Source organism: Leptodactylus fuscus, chromosome 11 (genome assembly GCF_031893055.1).
Source record: "Leptodactylus fuscus isolate aLepFus1 chromosome 11, aLepFus1.hap2, whole genome shotgun sequence".
Taxonomy (NCBI): Eukaryota; Metazoa; Chordata; class Amphibia; order Anura; family Leptodactylidae; genus Leptodactylus; species Leptodactylus fuscus.
This window is the reverse complement of record NC_134275.1, coordinates 22,016,824-22,042,812: the sequence shown is the minus strand read 5'-3', so window position 1 is coordinate 22,042,812 and position 25,989 is coordinate 22,016,824. Positions and strand designations below refer to the sequence as shown.

Genomic DNA, 25,989 nt, shown 5'->3' with positions numbered 1-25,989 from the left:
CCCCATAGTGGCCCCTGCACATAGTATTATGCCCCACTGTGGACACCCATAAACAATTATTATACTCTGGGGTTTTTACAGACCCCAGAGTATAATAATTGGAGAATAATCGGGGAATAAAAACATAAAAAATTACTGTTTGACTTACCTGTCCCCCGGCTCCTACGCTGTCGGCTTCCGCTGCCGTCCTTTTTCAATGACGTTGGACGTCACATGACCCGGGACGCAGGCTGGGTTCATGTGACATCAGACAACTAGTAAGGAGGCCGGGCAGGATCGTGGAGAGGTAAGTAACAGTGTTTTTTATGTTTCTTACCTCTCCCGGTCCGCCAATCATTATACTCGGGGGTCCGAAAAGACCCCCGAGTATAATGATAGCAGCGGTAGCGGCTGTCATCGGGCCCCTAATGTCCTGGGCCCTGTGGCAGCTGCCTCTGCTGCTATGGCGGTAGTTACGCCACTGCTAAGGTCATTAATATTATAGCTATGGAAAATCCCATTTACCTCTGTATATAAGCCACAGTGCGAACAGAGGAAAGGAAGATATAAGTGAAGCATAGAAATGGCGGTCCATACAGTTAGCCAGGTAAGCGCCTGCACTTTCAGTCAGGGACAAGTGTACACTATAGTTATACAAATGTAATCAGTAATACTGAATATAACAACATGGCCTGCAGTATATACCCCAGACTATACTAGAGAGTACACCACTGATCACTGATAGAATACATAGCAATTACATACAGACTCACTCTCATTATCTCCATCTCTAAGGCCCCACGTTGCAGAAATGCAGCTTTTTTTTTGTTGCACATTTTGTTGCGTTCCAAGAATGGTGACAAAAGGAATGGGAAATATCTAGGAAGTTCTTATACTTCTCATTTCTGCTCAATTCACTCCTGACTTTGGTTTAAAAAAAAAACAAAAACGCAGCAAAGAAAAAAAAGCCGCATTTCCGCAATGTCTCAGCCCTTAAACCTGAGCCAAATAAACCTGGAACAGACCATAAACTTATTTCAGACCTTGGTCCAGGCCCTTAAAGGGGTGCTTGTTTTATTATTTAAAATTTCTACTAGTGGGTCTGTCTAACAGACAGTACTCACCTCTCTCAAAGTCTCTGATTCTAGTAGCGGTAGCCTTGTATAAAGGTCCCCTGGCTGACGTCATCAGTAATGTCCAGTTTGTATGAGGTTCCTCTGCAGCCAATCACAGGCCTCAGCGGTGACCCCTTCACAATCGGCACACAAAGCTCTCATGTACCATATATGAAGGGGTGACTACTGAAGCCTGTGATAGGCTGCAGCTGTGAGACCTGTATACATATGAATTTATCCGCCACTATTAGAGACAACGTCGGGGAACAAGTGACTACTTGTGTTATGTTTATTGAGCCACTAGCATCAGTATAAAATAATAACAAAAATGTCTTGGAACACTCAGACCTCAGCACAGACTCCAAAATTAATACAGATCTCAGATCAGACCACCAGATTAATTCATACCCCAGAATATAGTCACAACTTTGACCAGACCCTAATATTTGCCTCTTTTCTTGCATAGAGTAAGGCTGGGCCCCACATGGCGTAAATGTGGCTTTTACCGTCACTCCATGTAGATGGTATTCTAGCAAATCCCGATTCCCACTTTGCGGTAAAATACATGCAGCAGAGATGCTGCGAGTTCCAAAATTGTATTGGTTTTGGAAATCTCAGCATGTCAGCTATACCTACAGAAATGCTGGCAGTTTCCCTATAGGTATAATTGAAGAAGAAAGTGTACAAAGGTAACCTCGGTGAACTTTCTGTGCAAAGTGCTGCAGGAAAAACAACGATGCGTTGCCGCTGCTGCTTTTCCCGCAGCGCTGTTTTGTTGCGGCCTTAGCCTAAACGACACTTTTCTCTGAATATAGACTCATAGGCCAGGAACAGGCATGGCAGATTATTCCCACCTGAAAGTATGCCGCAGATTCTCAGTAAATCCACAATAAATCTGCATTCGGATTTTGTCATGGGTTTGCTGTGAACCTGGCCCTATGTATTGCTAAGCATGAGCCAAGACACTGCATACTTAAATGTGTGCCTAGGGTTGCAAACTCCATTGTAAACTGCTTTAGAACTACAATGCTGAATCTGCACCACAATTGCCTCCCCTCCCCCCAATCCTGCCATGCCTCAGCCATAAAGAATAAGCTGTTAATGCTAACCCGCATTCTGTAGACAAGGGAAGCAGAAGTGACAAATACTTTCTATATGATACCTGGCAGCGTATAGCGGAATGTGTATATTGATCCTTAGTGATGAAATTATTAGAACATAAAACTGATTCTGTAGACTATACCTACTGCAATAAAACTATAATCTATCAATACTCATTCTAGATGTATCATCTCTTTCAGACTGGCAAATAAACAGGACCGAGCCTCAGCACTTCTCCCCAGTGAAATCATTGAGTTGCTGTCTTTAGAAAAACTGGTGAATGAAAATAAGACCCTTTGCAGAATTGTAAGTTATACCGCCCGGTATTTTATGGACGTAATATATTGTATCATAAGCTTTACAATTAGTAGAAGTTACCAGGAAATTATATGGGTCTATAAAATACGCTCGTGGGCAGACGTCTCGAGACTGACACCAGTTTTGGCTTTCACAAAGCTTGCTGCTTCAGTGTTTTTAGATCTTTGAGTCAGATGTTTTTATGTCAGGATTTGGCCCAGGAGCTGATATCCCGTACGCCCGGACGAATTGCAGAAGTCTCAAAAGACGAGGGTCAGCGTTGTAAATATTGAGTCTTTACATAAACTTGATGGATTTGTCAATAAAAGTTTAAAAACTCATGAAATACGAATAATTGTACTTCGCTATACCATAGAAACGAGAAGATCGAAGAACACTGAAGCAGCAAACTTGGTGGAAAACAAAATTTGTGCCAGTCTCAAAACTTTTTGTCACGAAATGTAGGACATTTATGAAGTAACAAATTGTGACAGGTAGAGACAGACTGCAGCCATGATGTAAAATCATCCAGCACCTGTAGAGTTAAAGCTCTAGCAAGAGACACAGGAAGTGGTCACTGACACAGCAGGGTGTGCTGGGAGGGAGACAGTGATCCAGGGGAGTAATAGGAAAAGGGAAGAGAGACACCATGTTGGTCCTGAAGCAAAGCTGGAAACTCGGGACTGTAGAACAGAACAGTGATAACAGAAGGGAGTTTAGCTGAGCAGCTGAAGGCCAGAACTGATTGAGACATCCATCTTTCCCAGTGATAAGTACAACTGCCAGTATACAGTGATATCTGTTACGAAAGACTCATGTACTGTATGTGATAGCTGTGGAGACTGTGTGAAGAGAAGAGAAGTAAAACCTTAACAACAACTGCTGTCTGGGATTGTCCCTTCATCTAAGCTCTCTAATATCCAAGAACTCATATACACTATGTCCTACCTCGCCCCGCTGTGAGACGGACATACGACATTGGTGGCCCGTACGGGGATATTTAGAGACAAGATCAGACTGCCAGCAGTGGGATTCTGGGTAAAGACTGCCACAACAATTAAAGACACAGTATCAAACAGACAGCTATGGATGTTGAGACACGGCTTAACCGCATCAGTAAGTTGCTCCTTCAATTGACTTATGAGGAACTGGGTGCTGTAGCTGCACATGTGAAGGTGTCAGAAGAACAGGTCTCTAAGACATGCAACCACAGACAGCTCTTAACAGCCATCAACAAGCAGATGGATGAGCTAGGGGATAGTGAGGAGGATGTCTTGTGCACATTCCTTAATGATTTAATGAAGTTCATCACCAGCTTGACACCGGGGTATAAAGAGGCTGTACAAGACACTGAGAGTGAGAAATCCCTCCCACAGACTGAGCTGCAGGAATTGAAAGAGCAATTGGTAGCATTGAAGAGAGCTGTGCAAGAATCTACCAAAACCCCTGAACAAGCAGCAGAACCCAGCAGAACTTGTAGCCCACCCAGGTTAGGGAAGTCAAGACAACAGACCTCTCTAGCATCACAAATCACCATCAGGAAAGATTTCAAGATCCTGGGACAGATTGGAGAACGTGAACAAAAAGAGAAACTGTCTTACACAAACCTGATGCACCAGATAGAGGCAGGATTGCAGAAAGGCTATCTGCCGGAAGAAATTATCGAGGCAGTGGTAAAAGCTATCAGCCCAGGACTGAACTTGCGGAACATGCTAGAAATGAAAAGTCACTTGACCTTACCACAACTGAAAATTATCTTAAAAGGGCACTACAAAGAAGAAAGCACCTCAGAGCTGTTCCATAGACTCATCAACATCTCTCAAGATACCAAGGAATCTCCTCAAAGCTTCTTGTTCAGAGCCATAGAACTCAAAGACAAGCTGTTGTTTGCATCCAGCGAAGTAAATGCAGAGGAAAGGTTTGATGCAGGACTAGTACAGAAGAAGTTTTTGAGATCTTTAGGAACCGGGTTAATAAGTAAAGACATAAAGTTGCAAATGAAGCAGTACCTGGAAGATCCTAATATTCCAGATGAAACCCTTATTGAGAAAATGAACGAGGCAGCTAGCTTGGAGTCTGAGAGTGAACAAAAATTAAAGAAGGGCTCTATAACTAAAATGACCAAGCTGGGCCAGCTGAAAATGAATATGCCTAACGATCAGCCGGAAGGTAGGCGAGAAGATTCTCCTACACATGTGGTGCACACCAAATCATCTTTGACAGAGAGAACAGCCGACACTAATTGGGAGAAAGCATTTGGGGAACTGCGAGCTGAATTAGCGGAAGTGAAAAAGTTGATTTGCGCTAAATCAGAGCCAAGACCAATCAGATCTGGAGGGGGTTTTCAGAACAGAAGACGACCTACTTGTGAAGCATGTCGAGTGTCAAATCGAAGTGCCGGTTGGGGGTGTGGTGAAGAAGGGCATTATGCCAGTGAATGTCCAAAGTCACGATCCCAGAGTTTAAAAGACAAAAGGTTGCTGGTGCGGGGCGGCTGGTAACCTCTAAGCAGATGAAGTCCCAAACACAAACACCACCCCTCCCCAGAACAGCTTCAGATATACAGAAGTTGTATCAGTCTTATCCGCAGGTGTGTGATCGTCTCCAACAGTTACAGCAAGGCGGACAGGGGCATCAACCACTCGGCGATCAGTGTGATAGTCTGATCAGGCATCCCCAGAACCAAGGACGGTTCTCAGGTAGTGAAGACAGACTCATTAGCCTAGTTGGTGAGAAGTGCTTGATTCAATGTAAGCTAAATGGACTCCTAGTGAAAGCTTTGTGGGACACAGGAGCTCAAGCCAGCATTATAAATGAAGATTGGAGAAGGAGTCATTTGCCGCAAACTTGTCTTCATCCAGTTGCAGAACTCATGGGTCCGGTAGAACTCTGTGGTCGAGCGGTGAACCAAACTGAAATTCCTTTTCTAGGTTGGGTGGAAGTGATGTTTCAGCTGAAAGCTAAGAGGAACAATGCTATTGAGTTACTCGTATCCTTTCTAGTCACAAGTGATCCAAAGGTGGCTGAAGAACCGATCCTTGGGTACAATGTGATCAATGAGGTCATTCAGCGAACTAATTCCTTGACACCGTTAATAGATGCTATAGCCACCTCGTTTACCATATCTAGCAGAGGAACCCCTAGAAGATGCAGAAATAGGTTGTCCAATGGAAGAGCGAGGACCTACAGATGCAGTTCCAAACACATCAGAGAATGAACTAACAAGCGACATGGAACCAGAGTCCATTGAAGCTACTAGGACTGAATCATCAAGAGAACTACCCAGCAGGAAAGCATCAAGTAGAGAAGTAAGAAAACCGGTGATCCTGACGTATGACACTCTAGGAGAACCAAGAGAAGTACCAAGAACTGTCCAGTTCAGAAAGGTGTGGACACCTAAGGATCAGGTAAACCGACCAGAGTGGTATCTACCAACAATCTACTTTACTGATGACTTTAACTGTGATGAATAGACTGGTTTGGTTATTGTGATTAGAGTCAACCTACTTTGAGGATAGTTGTTCAGAGCTGGTTGAAGACGGAGGAAGAGCTCCAGCTGAAGAATGAAAAAAAGGTTATTGTTAATGTTATGTTTAGTCAGGTTATGGTTATCATTGATGTGTTAATGTTAAAGGAAGTACTATGGACACTGTCTCACATCTCTTCACTAAGGACAGTAGAAGGGACAATGGAGACATCCACCAGTTAGATACTGGGATCCTGGATGTGGGAGACGTCCTACAATCGGGAAAAATGGGTGTTGACCTTTGAGTAAGGACAGTTCCAATAGGGTCCAAATTAACCATACGTAGGCCATATTTTTGGGCCAATGTCAGGGACGACATGAAATTAGCGGGGGAGAGTGTGACAGGTAGAGACAGACTGCAGCCATGATGTAAAATCATCCAGCACCTGTGGAGTTAAAGCTCTAACAAGAGACACAGGAAGTGGTCACTGACACAGCAGGGTGTGCTGGGAGGGAGACAGTGATCCAGGAGAGTAATAGGAAAAGGGAAGAGAGACACCATGTTGGTCCTGAAGCAAAGCTAGGAACTCTGGACTGTAGAACAGAACAGTGATAACAGAAGGGAGTTTAGCTGAGCAGCTGAAGGCCAGAACTGATTGAGACATCCATCTTTCCCAGTGATAAGTACAACTGCCAGTATACAGTGATATCTGTTATGAGAGACTCATGTACTGTATGTGATAGCTGTGGAGACTGTGTGAAGAGAAGAGAAGTAAAACCTTAACAACAACTGCTGTCTGGGATTGTCCCTTCATCTAAGCTCTCTAATATCCAAGAACTCATATACACTATGTCCTACCTCACCCCGCTGTGAGACGGACATACGACAAAATCTATTATCTGCTCATGTCATTATTATATGACAAAGTGTTATACTAATAGTAGACTGTGACCAGGGGCGTAACTACTGGGTTAGCGGCTTTAGCAGCTGCCACAGGGCCCGGGCGGTGGTTTTTTAAATCTTAATAGGCCGTTACTATTTACTTACTGATCCTGGCAGGGGCCGGGATCGGTATGTGACGCCGCGGACCCCACAAACACTATTATAATACTCGGGGGTCTTTTCAGAGGTAAGGGAACATTAGAAACAGTGTTACTTACCTCTCCGCGCTCTTGGGAGGCTTCGGGCCTACTTCAGTGATGTCCGTGACATCACTTGACCAGGGTCTGCGGCCCGGGACATGTGACGTCCCAGACGTCATTGAAGATGGCCAACACCACCGAGGAGTGCAGCACACCTGGGGATAGGTGTTTTTTATGTTGGTGTCCCTTCTCAGTCTCCGATTACTTTGGCGTCTGAAAGAACCCCAGAGTATAATAATTGTTCATTGGTGTCCACAATGGGGTATAATAGTGTGTGCAGGGGCCACTATGGGGCATAATACTGTGTACTGGGGCCATTATGGGGCATAATACTGTGTGCAGGGGCCGCTATGGGGCATAATACTGTGTACAGGGGCCACTATGGGGCATAATACTGTGTGCTGGGGCCACTATGGGGGATAATACTGTGTGCAGGGGCCACTATGGGGCATAATACTGTGTGCAGGGGCCACTATGGGGGATAATACTGTGTGCAGGGGACACTATTGGGGATAATACTGTGTGCAGGGGCCACTATGGGGCATAATATTGTGTGCAGGGCCCACTATGGGCCATAATAGAGCGGGCAGGAATGCAGGTTTCAGTTGGGGTCTTCACCATTGGTAACGGAGGGGGTGGCCCATGTCAAAAGTTTGCCACGGGGTCGCACTATTCCTAGTTACGCCACTGACTGTGACTATTGTTGTGAAGTATTGGCATTTTTATCTACAATACATCCAGCTTATGGGGGAACAGTAGAAGCGAGAATAAGGTTAAGGCCCTGTGTAGCAGTGCAGAAAAAACCGCAGCGGAAATGCAATGTAGTTCTTCCTGTACTTTTCACAGAAAGTCTGCAGAGGATTCTGCTGTAAAAAACAGCAGACACCCGGCGGCTATGGAGGCCACCCAGCTCCCATGCAGTTGCCATGTCAGGAAGGGGTTAATATATAGTATTATAATGAGTTTTTAAAAAAATTGTATGTTGGGAAGACCCCTTTAGTCTAAGGACAGATGTACTAATAGCGGTAGTTGCAGTAAAAAAATCATGTACTTACCATAATCAGATTTCCCTTCTTTAATATTCCGCATATGAAACTATTCATTGTAAGAAATCTTAGATACGAGAAGACATTTGGAAAGATACTATGTCATATTTTTAGAACTAAATGACAGACATAATATTTTTGCTGGTGCTTTTATTATGTAGGAGCCATGTTCAGCAAGCACAGACTTTCATTCTAGCCATGACTGGGCAATACTAAAGGGTCTGCGTTGGGTCTTGCGGTCCGTGGCCATCAGCTATTCTACAATCAGCGCTCGTATATTACAAGACAATGCAGAGCTGAAAGAAGGTCTTCACCCCAGGACATCTGTCAGGCCACAGAATGACAGGTAATATGAAACAATCATTGCATAGACCTTACAGAGACTGTACAACAAGGCCGTAGAATATACAGTCAAAGGAAACTGTTATGACACAAGATGTGTTCCTTGTGCTTATAGCCATACGATTACTGTGCACCGTTCTTCCACATATCCACTAATAATTGCTTTTGCTCTATTACATGGATGTGGATTCAGTGTTGGACTAAGGTTCCTTAGGCCTACTAGATGCAATGAGTCTGGGGGCTGCCCTCCAATAATCCCTAGGAAATAGATCATAGTACCCTTCAAATTTAGGTGTATTCTGCCGGACCTTTATTGCCCTAGAGCCTGGGCCCAGAACAGCTGTATGAAAGCAGTCTGGCCCTAGAGCCTGAGTCTGAAATACTGCATCTGCTGGAGCAGACTGCCATTCATTTTCTCCTGGATTCATAATCATAGAAAAAAGAAGGAGTCCAATATATTGTCGAGGGGGGGACATATGGGGGTGTGGGCACATAATACATGGTCTGACTCATAGGGTAAGGAAAAGTGGTGCTCACATTTTTTTGCATTTAAAAAACCCCCCAAAACATCTTGGGCTCGGGTCAATCATCTTTGAGAAAATGAAACAGTCACACTTAGGGTTGTAACTTATTGGGCTGGATGCAAGAAGTCCCACATAAGGCCTGATAGTTACACTATATATATCATTAATAGGAGAACACTATACAGAGGGTTCGGAAAGTATTCAGACCCCTTTCAATTTTTCACTCTTTGTTTCATTGCAGCTATTTGCTACAAAAGTTCCTTTTATTTCTCATTACTGTGCACTCAGCACCTCATCTTGGCAGATAAAAAACAGAAATGGAGACATTTTTGCAAAAGTAGTAAAAAAGAAAAACTGAAATATCACATGGTCATAAGTATTCAGACCCTTTGCTGTGACACTCATATTTAACTCACATGCTGTCCATTTCCTTCTGATCCTCTTTGAGATGGTTCTACTCCTTCATTGGAGTCCAGCTGTGTTTAATTAAAATAATTGGACTTGATTAGGAAAGGCACACACCTGTCTATATAAGGGCTCGTTCACATCTGCGCCCGGTGTCTGTTCTGCAGGTTTCCGTTTCCTGCACAAAACAGAGGCAGGAGACAGAAACCTGCAGGACTCTTTCTCACCCATTCATTTGAATGGGTGAGAAAGCTGTCTGGCCGTGAGCAGCGGTGAGCGTTTTATGCTCTCTGCCGTGAAACCGGGTTTTTTAATCCGGACACAGAGTCGGACATACAGTACTCTGTGTCCGGATTTAAAAAAACGGTTTCGCGGTGGAGAGCATAAAACGCTCACCGCCGATCACGGCCGGATCCGGTCTGTGGTTTCCGTCTTGCATGTAGAAGACGGAAACCACAGAACAGAGTGCCGAATGCAGGTGTGAACCTAGCGTCAGACCTCACAGCTCACAGTGCATGTCACAGCAAATGAGAATCAGGAGGTCAAAGGAACTGCCCAAGGAGCTCAGAGACCGAACTGTGGCAAGGCACAGATCTGGCCAAGGTTACAAAAAGAATTTCTGCAGAACTCAAAGTTCCTAAGAGCACAATGGCGCGCTCATTACAGTTCTGTGCCTGTCAGGAACTGACATAGATTTGTAAAATAACTCAAGCCAAGTCTCTGGTGGATCTGATGTACCGGGGCGCCATTGTCCTGGTTTGCCCACATTCCCGTCTTGCTCCGCCCACAGTGGCGATCAGGATGCAGCAGATGAGAATACCCAGTGAACCGAAAGTGTATCGAACTGAGGGGCATTTTTGGCCACTTTTTTTAGGCACATCCGTCTTAGCAAATCTTGGCCATTGTATATAATAATAACAATAATAATAATGAGGATGTAATTAGGGCGATAGATAAAATAATAATAAGCAGTGCAATGTATACAATGCTAAGAAGAAAACTATAATATAAGGAAGACAGTATATAATAATAAGAAGGGTACTATATAATGATAAGACACAGCACTGGATATAGTAACAAGCAGGGTAATGTATATAGTTATAAGAATGATGTATATAGTAAGGAAAACACTATATAATAATAAATAGGACACTATATAATGATTAGACACAGCACTGTATATAGTAACAAGCAGGGTAATGTATATAGTTATAAGAATGATGTATATAGTAAGGAAAACACTATAATAATAGGACACTATATAATGATAAGACACAGCACTGTATATAATTATAAGAATGCTGTATATAATAAGGACACTATATAATGATAAGACACAGCACTGTATATAATGAGGAGGGATGGTTCTGTAGGCATAAGGCAGAGTTTGTGGCCTGTGCATTCAGGTGTACATGGTGGTCCAGGGAGATATAACCACTCTCGGCACCATCACAGTTTTTAAGCCTGGAGCCGGGCACTTGTCAGGGTTTGGCCCTAAATCCCTGAGCCGCTTACTTACTAGTACCAGTACCAAAATAAAAAAAATCTTTTGGTGCTCTGGATAAGGGGTGAGGGGTCCAGACCTATCAGACCCTCTACCTTACTTTTTTTTTTTTATTGTAACCTTATATAAATTATTCTCAGATTAGTAATTTATGACAATAGCCCTAGAAATGGGAGATTGCTGCATAACTGGCCTTTTATTTGCTTTGCAGTGATCTGTTGGCATGGGACTTGCCTCATAGCAGCATTACAGACCTGGTGGAATACAAATCATTTCCCGGTGCCAAGAATAAGCCCCTAAAGCCTATTCATAACATCTTGTCACAGGTATAACTATATACGAATTGTACAAATAGCACTTACATAACTGTAACGTTGTATGCAATTCTAGGTAATGGCCCGGACGGATTCAGCCTTGGTAAACATAACAGAATAACAGGATTCAACTGTATTCTCCAGATTTTACACGTCTTGTGTGCAGTGGGTGAGCAGTAATGCTCTTCATATGATATACTGTATAGTGGTAGATTTTTGTTGTATGTTACAACAGCATAATACAGAAGTTTAGGATATAGAGAATAACAACGACAGATACAGATAGATGCCAGACAGGTGGACGCTGGTTTAAGAAGTTTTCTAATCTTTAAAAATTGTTTACAAATGGTTGTAATAATTTGTGTAGTATGATTTGTCACTTATTAAGGCAGGGCCACTATAACCATAAGGTGCATCCGCATTGGGCTCTATGATAATGGGACAACTTCAACTGACCCAGATCGAATGGAACAGTCCTGTATTTTGGGTGCTGTCCCGCTGTTCCAGGCGACAGGTAGCAATTTCAAATCAGGGCGCAGATAAAGGTGAATACAGTAATGGACTAGGCTTATAGGTCTGGGCTAAACTATTCAGACTTTGGCTTATGATGTCCAATGCAGGGAGGTATGATCAGCGATCTAGGTAGTAAAAGAAGAGAAATAAGTCCTGTGAATCTACAGAAGAGTCACCCAAAGCCAGACACAGAAGTAACATCTGACACCTGGGCAGCTAACTGGCACCTATAGGACCTTATTGTTCATATGACACTTGAGGATGGATAAGGGTCTTAAGAAACTTGTGATGACGATACACTTACATGTACATGAGAGCAGCAGCACAGGACTCAGGAGAGCGATGGCAGGAAGGAAGACACTGGGCCAATACACAATCTACTGCTGACCAGGGAATTCCACCTGGGGCTACTTACTTATTGCATGTATACAGGCTCTTATAATTTAAGACTCTCAGTTTCAATGTCACACCGTATTGTCCTGGTTACTCACAACATCATTCACAAGTGTGGCTTACAGTGACAGAATTGTAATCTGTGCATTTATTTGCTACTGCTTTTACACTAGAATATTTGCATCAGAGGTGGAATCAGTTTCTTTGCTGGAAGAAAAGCAAAGACTGCAAACTGGTGCAAATAGATCAAGTTTTTTTTTTGGCCCTGAGTGTAGAAAACACTACTTACCATACTCACTAAGTTCATCCAATCAGCCTTTTATGTAAACATTGGTGCTGAGGTACCATCTAGTGGCAATCATTAACATTGCAGGTGGTTTACATACAGAATAACACTAGGTTCACACTAGATAAGATAAGATAAGATAATATAATCCTTTAATAGTCCCACCATGGGGAAATTTCAGTGTGTTACAGCAGTATAATAATACAGATACAGGAGAATTACAGTAATATATTACAGAAGGAGACACACATGAGCTCACAATAGCAGATAGGACAAAATTCTACAAGTCATAGCAGCTAAAGAAAAATAAGACTTCAGGATCATTTAGTTCTCTGTGTGGAGTGATGTTCGCTTAGCCTGATGTTGATTATACAGCCTGACCGCGGTTGTGAGGAAGGACCTGTGATAGCTCCTGCTCACACTTGGGGTCGGTCACTGGCAGTACTGCCCAGTGCTATCACGGTCTCATAGATGGGATGGGATTTATTCTCCCGCATGGAGGTCACCACAGACAGTATCCTTCTGTCACCCATCACCTGTACTGGGTCCAGGGGGCTCCCCAGAACAGAGCTGGCCCTTCTAATCAGCCTGTCAAGTCTATTTCTGTCCCTGGCTGGTATGCTACTCCCCTGCTAGCATTCAGGCCTCCATTCTTCGTGTCAGCTTGGGGACCTAAAAAACGGAAACATGCATGCAGAAGACGGAAAGCTGAGAACGGACTCCGGGTGGTAGTGTGAACCTAGCGTCAGGAGAGGTAATGCTATTTTTCATGGAGAATTATTTTTCATGCAGAGCATTTTATTTAACCATCTAGTAAGCAAACAATTCCCATGAAGGATTGCCTAAAAATAATTCATAACTCCATACACTTCTGTGTTTCTTCATTGAGAAACACTAAATTGAACTGGTAAAACTCGTGAATAAGGCCTAATTTTATTTTTTTTTGCTTCCACACTGTATCTCTGTATCTTCTCATCCGGCCCTATCTTTTTGTAATGTTTTAATAGTCTGGACACAGTCTACGCAGTGTGAACAAAAAAAGAAAGAGGAAGGTAAAAGTTACAGAAACTGCACAATCTCAGGTTCTGAAAGTAAATCATAGTGTGGAAAGTGAGCACCGAGTGGAAGTGAAAGCGGCGCCATCCAGTGGAGCTCAGGCCTGCCATACTCTGGGACACAGAGCTGTGATCATGCCAGATACACAGAATAATCCACAGGCAACTGGAGAAGGTAAGATAACACATTTAATAATGATCTGCATATTTATTACTCCTACCAGTTATTATGCAGCGTTACAGGAGACTTTATTACAGCATGTAATAGGAGGAGGAATATCACAGATTTTATATCCACAAGAACATCTTCAGATGGATGAAAGTGCTGATAACAATCTGCTGTTCTACTGTTTAGTTGTGAATATACAGGAATTATCTTAAGTAGCCACTGACTTTCAACAAACTTTGCTTAATGCCGGTGGTGATAAGACACTTTGTAATATTTCTGGCTGTTTTCTTCTTCCCCTTGCCTCTGCTGAACTGACTTTCACTCTGAAAATCACTGCTCTATCCATCTTAAGATGTACTGAACACGAATCAGATTATTCATATCTATAGTCTATGGAGAGGGGAGAAGTGAAAAGAAAGAAAGGCAGGCTTAGTCTGATGCTGCAGCAAAATACAAGTTTTCAATAACCACCTAAACACTTTACACATCAGTACTTCTCTGTATATGTCCTGCATGGTCCTAGGGTGTTTCGAGTGAGAGAGAGTTATGGCACAGATTATCTTGTATATGGCATCTAGTCTCCAATCATCAGCCCAGAGAGAACTATTGTCTCCAGATATAGCATTCAGAGGGAAGAACTACTTAAAACTGCAGAAAATAAGTGATTTAGGAAAGGTAGCTCGGTGCAAACCCAACCAGTCAGAGACAGGGACACAAAATCTGGTGCAAAGAGGTTTATGTAGAAAGAAACTGCAAAATAAATAAACCTTCGCTTCAGTACAAAAATAAACAAAATAAAATGCAGCCTACAGGCAAAAAATGAGCAACAAAACCCTGCTCGTCTGAGCATTAACTAAACAGTAAGTACTAACTGTATGGGTGGCTTATTACAAACCACATGAATCTGCAAAAAGAGCTCAATACAGTCTTACCAGAATCACAGTGTTTCGGGACAGACCCAGGCACCTCCTCTCGGTCCCAGGATCTGCCCTGAAGTGCAAGCTCTGCAGTCTTTTATGGCCCAGTAATGAGCCCAGGACCCACCCTGGACCACACATATGTCAGGATTCTGGGGGAGATATACCGTGACACCAGCACTCTGCCTGTCACCTTCTCACAATGACTAGAAGTTTTATCACTCCTCATGTACAAACACAAAATATATGTACTATGAGAAAGTGAAGGGTGTGGTGTGGCAGGACAGGTATGTTCCAGCCAGGCAGCTAAAGGGTGTTTGGTAAAGACCCACACCAGGGAGGTCAGCTGGGTAATTAAGCCCTAATATTAGGTTGTCTGTAGTGCTAGGAGCTGTGACACTGCACTGACAGAGCTGACCTGTCCAAACAGAACATAAAAAGCAGGTACTGTGCCACCAGTTGTTGTCACCAGAGCAAGAGTCTGGCAGCCAGGCTCCTGTATAGTGAGGGAACATTTTTTTATGTTTAGTTAGTTCTCATCTGAGAAGGCTTTTGTTTTGTTTTTTTGTAGCTTTGCAAAGGCAGTTTGTGCACCTCAAGTGAAATAAATGCTGAACTTGAGTGTAACCCAGTTCTGTGTCCCTGTTTCCTGCACTGCTACCGAGCATCTGAGCGATTCCCCACAGTACTTATAGAAATGTAGTCAATCTAAAGAGTATTTAAGAGAAAAGTAGTTGGGGGCCACACGGAGGCTCAGTGGTTAGCACTGTAGCCTTGCAGCGCTGGAGTCCTGGTGTTCAAATCCCACCAAGGGCAAAAAACCATCTGCAAGGAGTATGTATGTTCTCCCCGTGTTTGATTTCCATCCCATATTCCAAAGACATACTGCTAGGGAAAGAATGTACATTGTGAGCTCTACATAAGATTTGCTGAAGACTACAGAGAATAATATTGTGCTTACTGACACAGGTTCCAAAAAAAGAAGAAAAAAGAAGAAACCTGTTCCAAAAAAACAAATAAAATCCCTGGAAGTTGGAGCCTGTACTGGGGATATGGAAAATACTTTTGGTAAGTTCAAAGGACTTTTTGGGGTTAACCTATTTCCACCTGTAACATAGCAAGGGTACACACCAAAACAAACCTCCATATTTATTACCTGAATTCTGCAGTTCCATATTCCAGGTGTTGTTGACCGCTTTATATTTTTGGAGAGAAGAACTAAAAATCAACAGTTCTCTTTATTGGCAATGGCAGGTCCTGCAGCAGGGGAAATCTGATCAATATATGAACCGGTTTTCTGTCCAGGATTTTCCCGTGTGCTTGCGGTCTTAGAGGTAATGCTTCATCCCATAGGACGTTTAGGAAAATTTATGGAAATTAGTTCTCTTTGTTAGAACCTGTTGGAACTCTTTAAATATATGTGCAAATTACACAGAATCCTCCCTATGCAAAGTATCCTCTTGACCCATGTCCATGGCTTCTCAACCAGTCCCCTGCTCTGCACTGACAAGGAATAAGAAACCCTGAAACTGCTGTGAATGGGTGTTGTTTTCTTTTGGAAGATATTTTCTGCTTTTGACCTATATCCCAAGTCATGTTGCAAGGTTTGTAAATCATACATTTCCTTACATAGCTGATACTTTCCAACAGGTGGTGCTAGAGATACAGGTTTTATTTTTTCTGCATTGTGAACTCATTTAAAGCAAACTTACCTACCTTACTGCTGCTGCCTCCTCCTTTCACCCGGCAAAAAGATGTCTGCATCTCAGTGTAGTAGGTGTGATGACGCCTCAGGAGCTGAGACACAGAGGTCTAAGCCAGCCCAGGATAGGGTGCTCAGTTTGTTTTCAGAGTGGTCCTGTTCTGGGCTAGTTTAGAAAAAAAAAGTTAAAAAATAGTCAATTTACCTCGGCTGCCGCCCCCTCCAAAAGTGCCGCCTGTGGCACCCACCTCACCTCGCCTCATTAGAGGTGCAGCCGTGTTACTGACTACTTAGAATGCTACCCCAGTCCTAGGCGCTACTGTGAAAATAGTAGGCAATTTAGTGTACCCAATGTACTCTACACAGCATCCCCATCCCCAGTGCATTCACATCTGGAAAACTAATTCTCGCTGAACCCCTTGAAAAATTCTTTGAGGGGTGCTGTTTTGAAAATGGAATCACTTTAATGGGTATTCCACTTTACTGGGACCTGGGGCTTTGCAAACATGGCATGGCATCCAAAAACCAAATCATCTGCTCTCAGTTTAGCTGCTGTTGCTTTCAGGTTATCATACCAACCTGTGAGGCTTCTGCAGTGTTCAGGTCTCTCTCATGCTGATCTTTAATATATGATATTTGATATTTAAACCCTGTTCCTGCTCATCCAGGTGCCTGCTATTTAGTTGTACTTTAGTAAGGCTTGCTTACCCCGTTTGCATTGGACTGTTCTAATATTGTTGCTGGAAATCCTCTTGTCTTCTGATTTTGGCTTTGATATTATCGTATATACTCGAGTATAAGCCGACCCGAATATAAGCCGACCCCCTAATTTTACCACAAAAAACTGGGAAAACTTATTGACTCGAGTATAAGCTGAGGGGGGGAAATGCAGCAGCTACTGGAAAATTTCAAATATTAAAATGGCCATAGTTTTTGGGTGCAGTAGATGCTGGGAAAGGGGAGGGGGTGTTTTGGTTGTCTGTCTGCCCCTTCCCTGAGCTTGAGGACTGGGTTTTTTCTTCCCCCCACTTGGAATTCAGTCTGGCTGTATATAGGGGATCTGCAGTGCTCCTATTAACACCTTCCTGACAGAAGAGGAGTACTGCAGATCCCCTATATTCAGTAGACCGGGCACTGTCAGACACAGGGATACCTAATGTGTATGTGTTTCACAGTCATTTTCTACTTTTGTATGTATTCTAGGAAAAGGAGTGTTTTAGAACTTTTATGTTTTTAAAATCTTCTTTTTTTTTTCTTTTGCACTATTTTATGGGAGATTCTATACATTAATATTGTGGCTGATCATAGACCCTCCCTCCAAAAAAAAAAAAAAAAATTTTTTTTTTTTTTTTTTTTTTGCTGACTCGAGTATAAGCCGAGGGGGGCTTTTTCAGCACAAAAACTGGGCTGAAAAATTCGGCTTATACTCGAGTATATACGGTACCTCTTGGACTGACCTTTGACTTAGACACTTTCCAACTTCTAATTCATCCCCCTGGTTTTGATCTGTCTTGTAAGTTTATTGTGGCTTCTGTCATCAGTTTGTGGAGCGTTTATTTTTAAACCAGTTTCTGTGGGCCCCAAATTGAGCATGTCCATCTGGCTTAGTGGCTGGCGCTGGTGAAGATATCTAGGTGCCCGGGATCTATTTCTCTGCACAGTGTGAATTTTAAACAGCTTGTTGTACTGCTCTGTATTTTCAGCCAGTTCCTGCGACTTCTAAAATTTGCTTCAGAGATACCTATTATATTTAAAATGTTTACATAGCACTTTAATTTTTGGCAAACACTCTTTGGCTCAAAATGATCACTATATCCTATAAGAAATTCCTTGTGTGTAGTTTCTACAATGGGGTAAATTTGGTGTTTTTCTCTTGAGGTATTTTAGGGACTCTGCAAATGATACATAGCACCCGAAAACTATGCAGGCAAAATTTCCCCTCGGTCCCAAGCCCTGCCACGTACCTATACAGCAGTTTACAACCACATATGGGGTAGTGCTGTATTCAGGATAAAATGTGTAACAAATTGGTGGATGCTTTTCTCCTGTAAGGCCTTGTGAAAATAAAGCTATACATTTTTAATTTCCAAGTCCCAGTGTTGATAAATTCGCTGAATAGATATTAGGTCAAAACGCACAGCATATCCCCTTATAAATTGATTGAAGGGTATAGTTTCCAAAACGGGGTCACTTGTTGGGAATTACCATTGTTGTGGTACCTCAGGGGCTCTACAAATTCATAACACAATATCAGTAAAATCTGTGGCAGTCATCTTGCTACAGCCAAAGCTGAAGTCTTTAGTAACTGACGTGTCAAATATCTCACTCTTGGTCATCAGTTGCATCTTCAGGTTTATGATAGTTGCATCTTCAGGTAAAGCCACTGGCAGTGATCCCACAATTTTGGCCTCAATGGTGGCAGAGCACCTTCACCATTGGATGTCTTCTATCAACCATGAACCATCTTTGACCACTCACGCAGGACTGATTCCCTACACTGGACACCATTCTCCACACAAACCAGGGGTGTTGCAAGGTCTCCACCAACAGCTCAGGGGGTGTTCACAATTGCGCATGTGTTCTGCATGTCCAACTTTGTGTCCGTATAATAAAAAACGGTTTCCCCACGGACAGGCTGCATACGGACTCAGGCAGTTTGCTTTAAAAACCCATTCAAATGAATAGGTTTTTAAACTGACTGCCGGCAAGGACGAAAACACGGCGAGCGGACACTGGCGTAAGTGTGAATGCCCCCTCACCATACTGTCACCAGTGTGCAGCAGCAGGGATCTCCTCCAGATCCACAAGCCTCTATGCCACGTATGTTCTCTCCCTTCATCTTCTTCTAAGTCATAAGGTGCCATGCGTTTCCTGATATCTCCTATCTGCTACATATGGCTGGCCCACAAAGAGCAATTGCCAAGTAATACCACCCCCTGAAAGTCACTTACCAAATACACACTTTAGACTTTGGGGGCTTCACTGCAGAATCCACCCCCAGACCATCTATGTACCTCTTTGTGTAGAGGAGCCCAATGTTTAAGGTGTGTCCACACAGCGTTACATTGAGGAAAGCTGAACAACTGTTTGAGCAGCATTAGGGCTCGGCCAAGCACTACAGCCTTATCTTTAGGTCAGTGACATTATGTTCACTTGTCAAGTGAATAGGATTAATTTGTAATACCCAAAGTCTCTACACTACATATAGTGCTGTGTCGGTATAAAATGAAGAGGATACAAATATCCACCTTAATGCTGTGATCCCTTCAAGATAGAAATCCCCTTTAACATGTAGAATAAGATTGCAATGAAACATTTTTAACCCTGCAACGCTAATTCCTTTTTCTGACAGATCTTTACCGAAAAGCTATGCAAGCCCTTAAGTTGAAACAAGAACAACAGAAAACCAGACCATCTCGTGGTGACCGAGAAGTCAGCCCTCTGCAATAAGAAAATCCATGGGCCAAGCATATTGGTGTATCAAGTTATTTTTATAGAATTGTGCACCACAAACAGGGTTTGGTGCTCAATGACCAGAATGATTTGAGTCCATTCCTTTGGCACTCTGGCTGTTGTGAAACCACAACTCCCAGCATGCACGTTTGCTAAGCTGTTCATGGAATTTGTAAAGAAGTGAAAGTGTAGAATCCTGGTTGTTGACGTTTCACAATAACTAGAATGCCAAAGGCTACTGACCCCTCCTGTAAATAATAATAATGATGTGTAACAATGTGCTATAATACTATTGCATATAATGTTTTTTTTATTATCTGGATTGTTTATGTTACTATTTGTTAATATGGTACCAATTTGAGGAACTTTTGACCTGAGCATACAGGATTTAAGCGTGCTCACATCTATGTGCATGAGAGGCCTAGATGATGTGCTAGTAAGCACAAAATGGCCATCACTTATGTACTCTATGCTCCTCAGGTCCCCTGAATGATATGTGTCTGATGTAAAAATAAAGGATCATCTTAACTGGTAAATGCCGCAGGATTATTTCTTTTATTGGGATTCTTCCACACTGACTGCTCTGATGTCTGCCATAGACTGCACACAGTAAGTAGAGAAGAATCTGCTCATCTATCTCTCTCACAGAAAAGCATTGGCAGGCTCGTATAAGACATTATAGAAAGGTGCTGGCCTGTACTGATGTGAATAAAGCACTTGGGGTGAAACAAGGGTGCAATGTAGCCCAATCAAGACTGGAACTATCTCTATAAAACTTTTTTAAAGTCTTGTTTGAACAATATGGGTAGTCATGCAACTCAAGTCTCACATATCATATAGCATATCCTATTACTTCATTTACCTCCAAAAATGGTAGATATGGTCTGATGAAGGTGGTCTGCACAAGATCTGGTGCCCAGAAACGTGAGCTTTCAGAGACTTATCAGCAACAGCTTTTAATACGTGTTGGGCTCACTTAAAGGGTACTTGAGTTTTCATGAAAAGTTGAAATCTCTGCAGTGTCTTGCTGGACAGTCTGGCTGTATTAGCCTTCATACATGGTGTCCGATCAGTTTTCCTGCTGTTCCTATTTTGGCTGAAGCACATTTTACATTTTGCTTTAAGGCTGAGAAAGTGTATAATAAGGATCACTCCGCCCCTGCCTCCATTCATTATAACTAGATTGGTTTATTCACATGTAATTCTGCCAGGAGTAACTGTACAAGAGCAAACAAATCAGTGAGAAAAGAGCATCATCATATAAGAGAAATAGGAAGGAACACTGAACTGCAAATCTATGTCAAATACATTCAGGTACTCATTCCATTCTAGCACCTACCATGCAATCTATGAGCACGGTCATGAAAGCTGCTTACTGTCTGTGAATAATATGCCACACAATCAGCTACAAGTACATAGAATACTTTTTTCTTACATTATAATCAGATGTGCAAGAATGTTCAGTCCTTGCAGTTTGCAGACATGTGTAAGACTGTGAGTAGAATCAGCCCCTCCCCTCTTCAATCACTATGTGAATAGAGAACAACTCCTTCCTGTCTTGCTTTGACGTAATTCCAAGGTAACAATGCAGATAATTGTAAATTAGTTAGAGACATCTCGTGGTAGGAACTTTAGGGAGGTTTCTCAGGCAAAAAGTAGCAATTTAAGGAACTGCATTATATGTTGGTCCAGAGTCACATACTCTATGAATTAAGACTAAGGTGCCTGAAAAGTTAGTGACCATCTAAACGTAAGGAGAAGTGACACTTCTAGGCAAATGCCCCATGTTAAGGAAACCCAGAGTTTTTTTTATTGCAGATTTTACTGTGTTTCTTTGAACCAAAGCTAGAAGTGAATTGAGCAGAAGGTAGAAGTGTAAGAGCTTCTATGTATTTCCCATTCCTTTTGTTACCAAAAACCCGCAGCAAAATATGCAATAAAAAAGTGTAATTTTTTTGAATGTTTAAAGAGATCCTATCATTTTTTCTGACTAACACATAGGAATAGCCTTAAGAAAGGCTATTCTTCTCCTACCTTTAGATGTCTTTTCTGCGTCACGGTTCGGTAGAAATCCGGGTTTTCTTTGGTATGAAAATGAATTCTCTCGCAGCACTGGGGGCGGTCTCCAGCACTCAAACAGCACTGGGGGCGTCCCCAATGCAGCGAGAGAACTCTCCAATGCCGCCTCCATCTTCTTCTGGAATGCCCTTCCCGCAATGTCTTTTTCCGTCCTGGGGTTCAATCTTCTAGGCATGCGCAGTCGGCTCTGCCATCGAGCGTCAAGCAGAGCTGACTGAGCATGCCCACGGCCACAAGAAAATGGCCGCTTACACAGTAAAGTTAGCCAATAAAGCTAGCACTACTATAATACTTTTGGCTCTTCATTCTGCACATATTGAAAAGTAACTTGACAATTTTTTTTAATAAAGTTTAAGTTTTCTACGCTATATAGTGGTAAATGTATCCAATTATTAATATGAATAAAATGTAGCTAATACAGACAGAATAGATACAGTATATACTCTAGATACAGTATAGATACTACTGTGAACATTTTATAACATGTTGTATAATAGATAATAAAGCCTACAGGATAATGTTGCCATCTAATGGATATTACCTAATATGTAACTGCTATTTGCTGTATTTTACCATTCTTCTGCTCCTTTATAATGATCTCATAGACTTTACACCGCTGTGACCACAGCTAAGGGGGCGTTCACATTACCGCCACTGTCCACCCATGGGTTTCCATCCTAAACCCCAGGAAAACCGGACAGGGTATAGCTGGTTAGGGGGCATTCACACTACTGCTGCTGTCCGTCCAGGGGTTTCTGAGAAAGACAGGGGACGGCTTGCCGGTAGTCAGCTTTATTTGAATGGGTTTTTAAAGGTAATCGCCGGTGTCCATACGTAGCCTCTCTGCCTGGAAACCATTTTTTTGCACAGACACAAATTCCTGCATGTACAACTTTGTGTTTTTGAAAATAAAAAATGGTTTCCAGGCAGAGAAGCTACATATGGACACCGGCGATTACCTTAAAAAACCCATTCAAATGAAGCTGGCCACCGGCAAGCCATCCCCTGTGCAGTTTCCCCGGGGTTTAGGACGGACACCCCTGGGCGGACAGCAGCAGTAGTGTGAATGCCTCCTAACCAGTACGAGAGCGTATAGAATATGCTGCCTGTATGATAAATACCCTACATGTCCCCAGAGCAAGGTTTAGATGGACAGATTTCTTCTCCATATCAGTTGCTATGCAGAAAAAAACCTCTAATAATACTTTTAGCAAAGGACATTGTTAGATTCTGTTAAATCATGGGTCATGGGTTGTCCGGGACATGGATGTTACTGAACATGGTGATCTGAAGCAATGCTTTGCTTTTATGACCACATGCAAACAGCAGCAACATGGAGAGATCCCGCACTTCCCAGTCCACACTATATAGGGAAATCCCATAAAACTCAGCCCCGAAATTTCCTATATGTACAAGAAATGCTGGTGCCCTAAAGCTCCATGTCTGACATATGTTGTGACAGCTCTGATTTCACTATACTGTATATATACTAATAGGTTTGCTGTATTTCTATAACTATACCCTGGATCCCTTTGGATCAGAGACTGCTGAGTGAGAATAATCCAGTCTACAATACTCAGTGGCAAATAAACAAATGTATCTTCTGCAGTATATTTAGTAAAGTACTGTCTTCACTTCTGGTACCGTATACTGGCAAAGTGAGAAAAATATAGTAAAAAGGCGTAAACAGCTATATAGTATGCTTTGAAAGCTATTCATTTATTAGGAGTCTGATACCCGGGCCCCAAACTGATCAGCTGATGCAGCAATATCCCAGCTCTGGAATCTACTGCACAGAACAGGACTGGAAGCATCTCTGCCCTCATAGAGTTACAGCTGGATCCACTGTATCCGCAGTGTACTACACAGTGCACAGTGTACTCAGTGCTGCGCCTATTACTTGCAAATCAGCAAAGTTGCTTGCAGCCTTTGCAGCTGGATCAGCTACCTGGTTCACAGTTCGAGTGTGAAACCCTCACTGATCAGATGCTGCTGATCTATCCTGTGGACAGGGGTTGTGAAACCTTAACCTGCATTGTATTAGTTAATGAATCCTTATAAAAATAAAAACATCCATATATATGCATTAACTACACCCATATACCATTCAGTAGATCAGTAGTGTTGTAGGGGCAGGGGGCCTGTAGGGCCTCTTGGCTTAGGTGCCTGGTTGCAAGTGTGCCTGGTGCAACCCCTTGAGCTCCACTACTGACTGCATATCCCTGTCAGATGCCTCTGTATTTCTCTTATGGATGCATACATGGTTGTATCGCAGCATTTTCTCGTTTAAGGGGGAATTCACACGGAGTAATCTGGCGCGCGATCTGGCACGTATACGGCGTGTCAGAGTTTGTGCGCTCAAAAAAATCCCATTGATTTCAATGGGAGTTATGATCATATACGCCGCGTAATTTTGCACCTGTAATTTTGCGGTGGCAAAATTACAGGCGCAAAATTATGGGGCGTATACACTACACCGTGTGAATTCCCTTATTGCTTGACTCAGCAATAAGACAGACACTGGGCATACAGAGGTGTAACCTGAAGCTTCTTGGTCCCAATGAAAAATCTGTAATGGGGATTCTGTCTATCTCGTACTACATAGAATAGTGGTATGTTTTATGTAGCAGAGGGATCTTTGATGCCCCCTCAGAGGCCGGGGTCCAGTAGTAACTACTACTTTTGTACCCCTTATGGGTACTACCCTGTGGGCATCCATTGGAGAGTTTCAAGTTGCAGAGCACGGCTGATCAACAATAACACTATATACCTTGTCCTTAAACATCAAACATACTTGTAGATGTTCCTAGACATGACTTTTGGGTTATTGTTCTTTGGACTGAAGAGGCAATGGTGGAACATTTTAGAAGACGTGTTCTGTAAAATCTGGTGTTAAGCTACAATCAAATTCCACCATAAGGGGGAGTTGGCGCTGATTCTGGCACGATAACTCTCGGCAGAATCAGTGCTGAAAAAAAGACCCCATTGACTTCAATGGGTTCCGTTTTCCGCGCAGAACTCATTGAAATCAATGGTAGGCTTTTTTTCCCATTGATTTCAATGGGTTCTGCATGGAAACAGAGTTCTCAGATGAGGCAATTAGAACGACCTGAGGTAAGAGGTTGGCTTAACTGTGACTACCACTTGCCATTTGCAACACTCTGTTGACATCTTCAGCACTTTATTGACACTTGTGACACAGTGCAACCACCCATACCCCAGCCTCTCAGTTTTAGAACTTCTGACTGTCTTTTTGATCAGACTATGAAGACCTCCGCTCCCACTCTACACTGCAATTCTGCCAGTGCACCAGCTGCCAATTGGCTGTCCATATAATTTTTCTTGGTGGTTAAAGTGGTTGTTTAGGAACCTATTTTATATAGCTTTCTATAGAGGTCATAAACTTCTGATCCTTGGGGGCCTCTTCTGATGCTTGTATCATACTCAACATGAGGTCAGATGCAGAAAGCTCCTTGCCCAGTACAGTGGCTGAGCTTATTGGAACCTGAGCTGTGGTATTGGTGCCTGGCCACTACACAGTGACCAGAGCCATCTTCTTCTGGCTCTGTGTTGTGTATAGTATAGGAGTCAGAAGTGGCTTCATACAGTTGACCCATTTGGGGGGCCACCTGTCAGGCCGACCACCAATCAGATATTTATGACCTATCCTAAGGATAAGCCATGGAAAATAAATTCCTGGGCAACTCCTTTAACTAGTGAAGGGCCAGGTTCCTTAGAATTTGCATCCTAAGTTGGCCAGTGCTAAACTCATATCGTTGTTCTACTTGAAAACTCCAAATATACTAAAACATTTTTAAGAATGTACAATGGGGACCTTAAGAGATAAGAATGTATTAAAGAACTATGAAAATTTTGGGAGTGGAGAGCACAAAGAAAGATGTTGCATCAATCTAGGCAGAAGGTAATGAGGGGATGCACAAGCATCTTGTAGAGGTTCAGAAGAGGCAATTGAAAAAATATTTGTCATGAGGTGGTGTAAGGCTTGACCGGGGGTTTGAAGGACAAGGTGGAATAGAAAGTTTCATTACAAAAAAATAGAAAGAACAAAAGGAAATGTTTCCGATTTTATTCTGTTCTTACATCTTGAATGTTAGACAATTGAAAAATTTCCATCACATTATATAAGCCAATCTGTATTAAAAGGTTTATCCAAGGATAAGAATGA

At 42.6% G+C, this 25,989-nt stretch overlaps 1 protein-coding gene across 1 annotated transcript in view; it reads left to right on the top strand.

Moving 5' to 3' along the window:
- The window catches only part of ARL13A (ARF like GTPase 13A), a 44,260-nt gene extending 24,438 nt beyond the window's left edge, over window positions 1-19,822 (top strand). The window contains exons 5-10 of the mRNA XM_075259026.1: window positions 2,396-2,501; window positions 8,309-8,493; window positions 11,134-11,248; window positions 13,436-13,658; window positions 15,539-15,637; window positions 19,624-19,822. Of these exons, the coding sequence (XP_075115127.1) occupies window positions 2,396-2,501; window positions 8,309-8,493; window positions 11,134-11,248; window positions 13,436-13,658; window positions 15,539-15,637; window positions 19,624-19,721 (826 nt within the window). The 3' untranslated portion in view covers window positions 19,722-19,822. The remainder of the gene's footprint in view (window positions 1-2,395; window positions 2,502-8,308; window positions 8,494-11,133; window positions 11,249-13,435; window positions 13,659-15,538; window positions 15,638-19,623) is intronic.
- The last annotated feature ends 6,167 nt before the right edge of the window (window positions 19,823-25,989 follow it).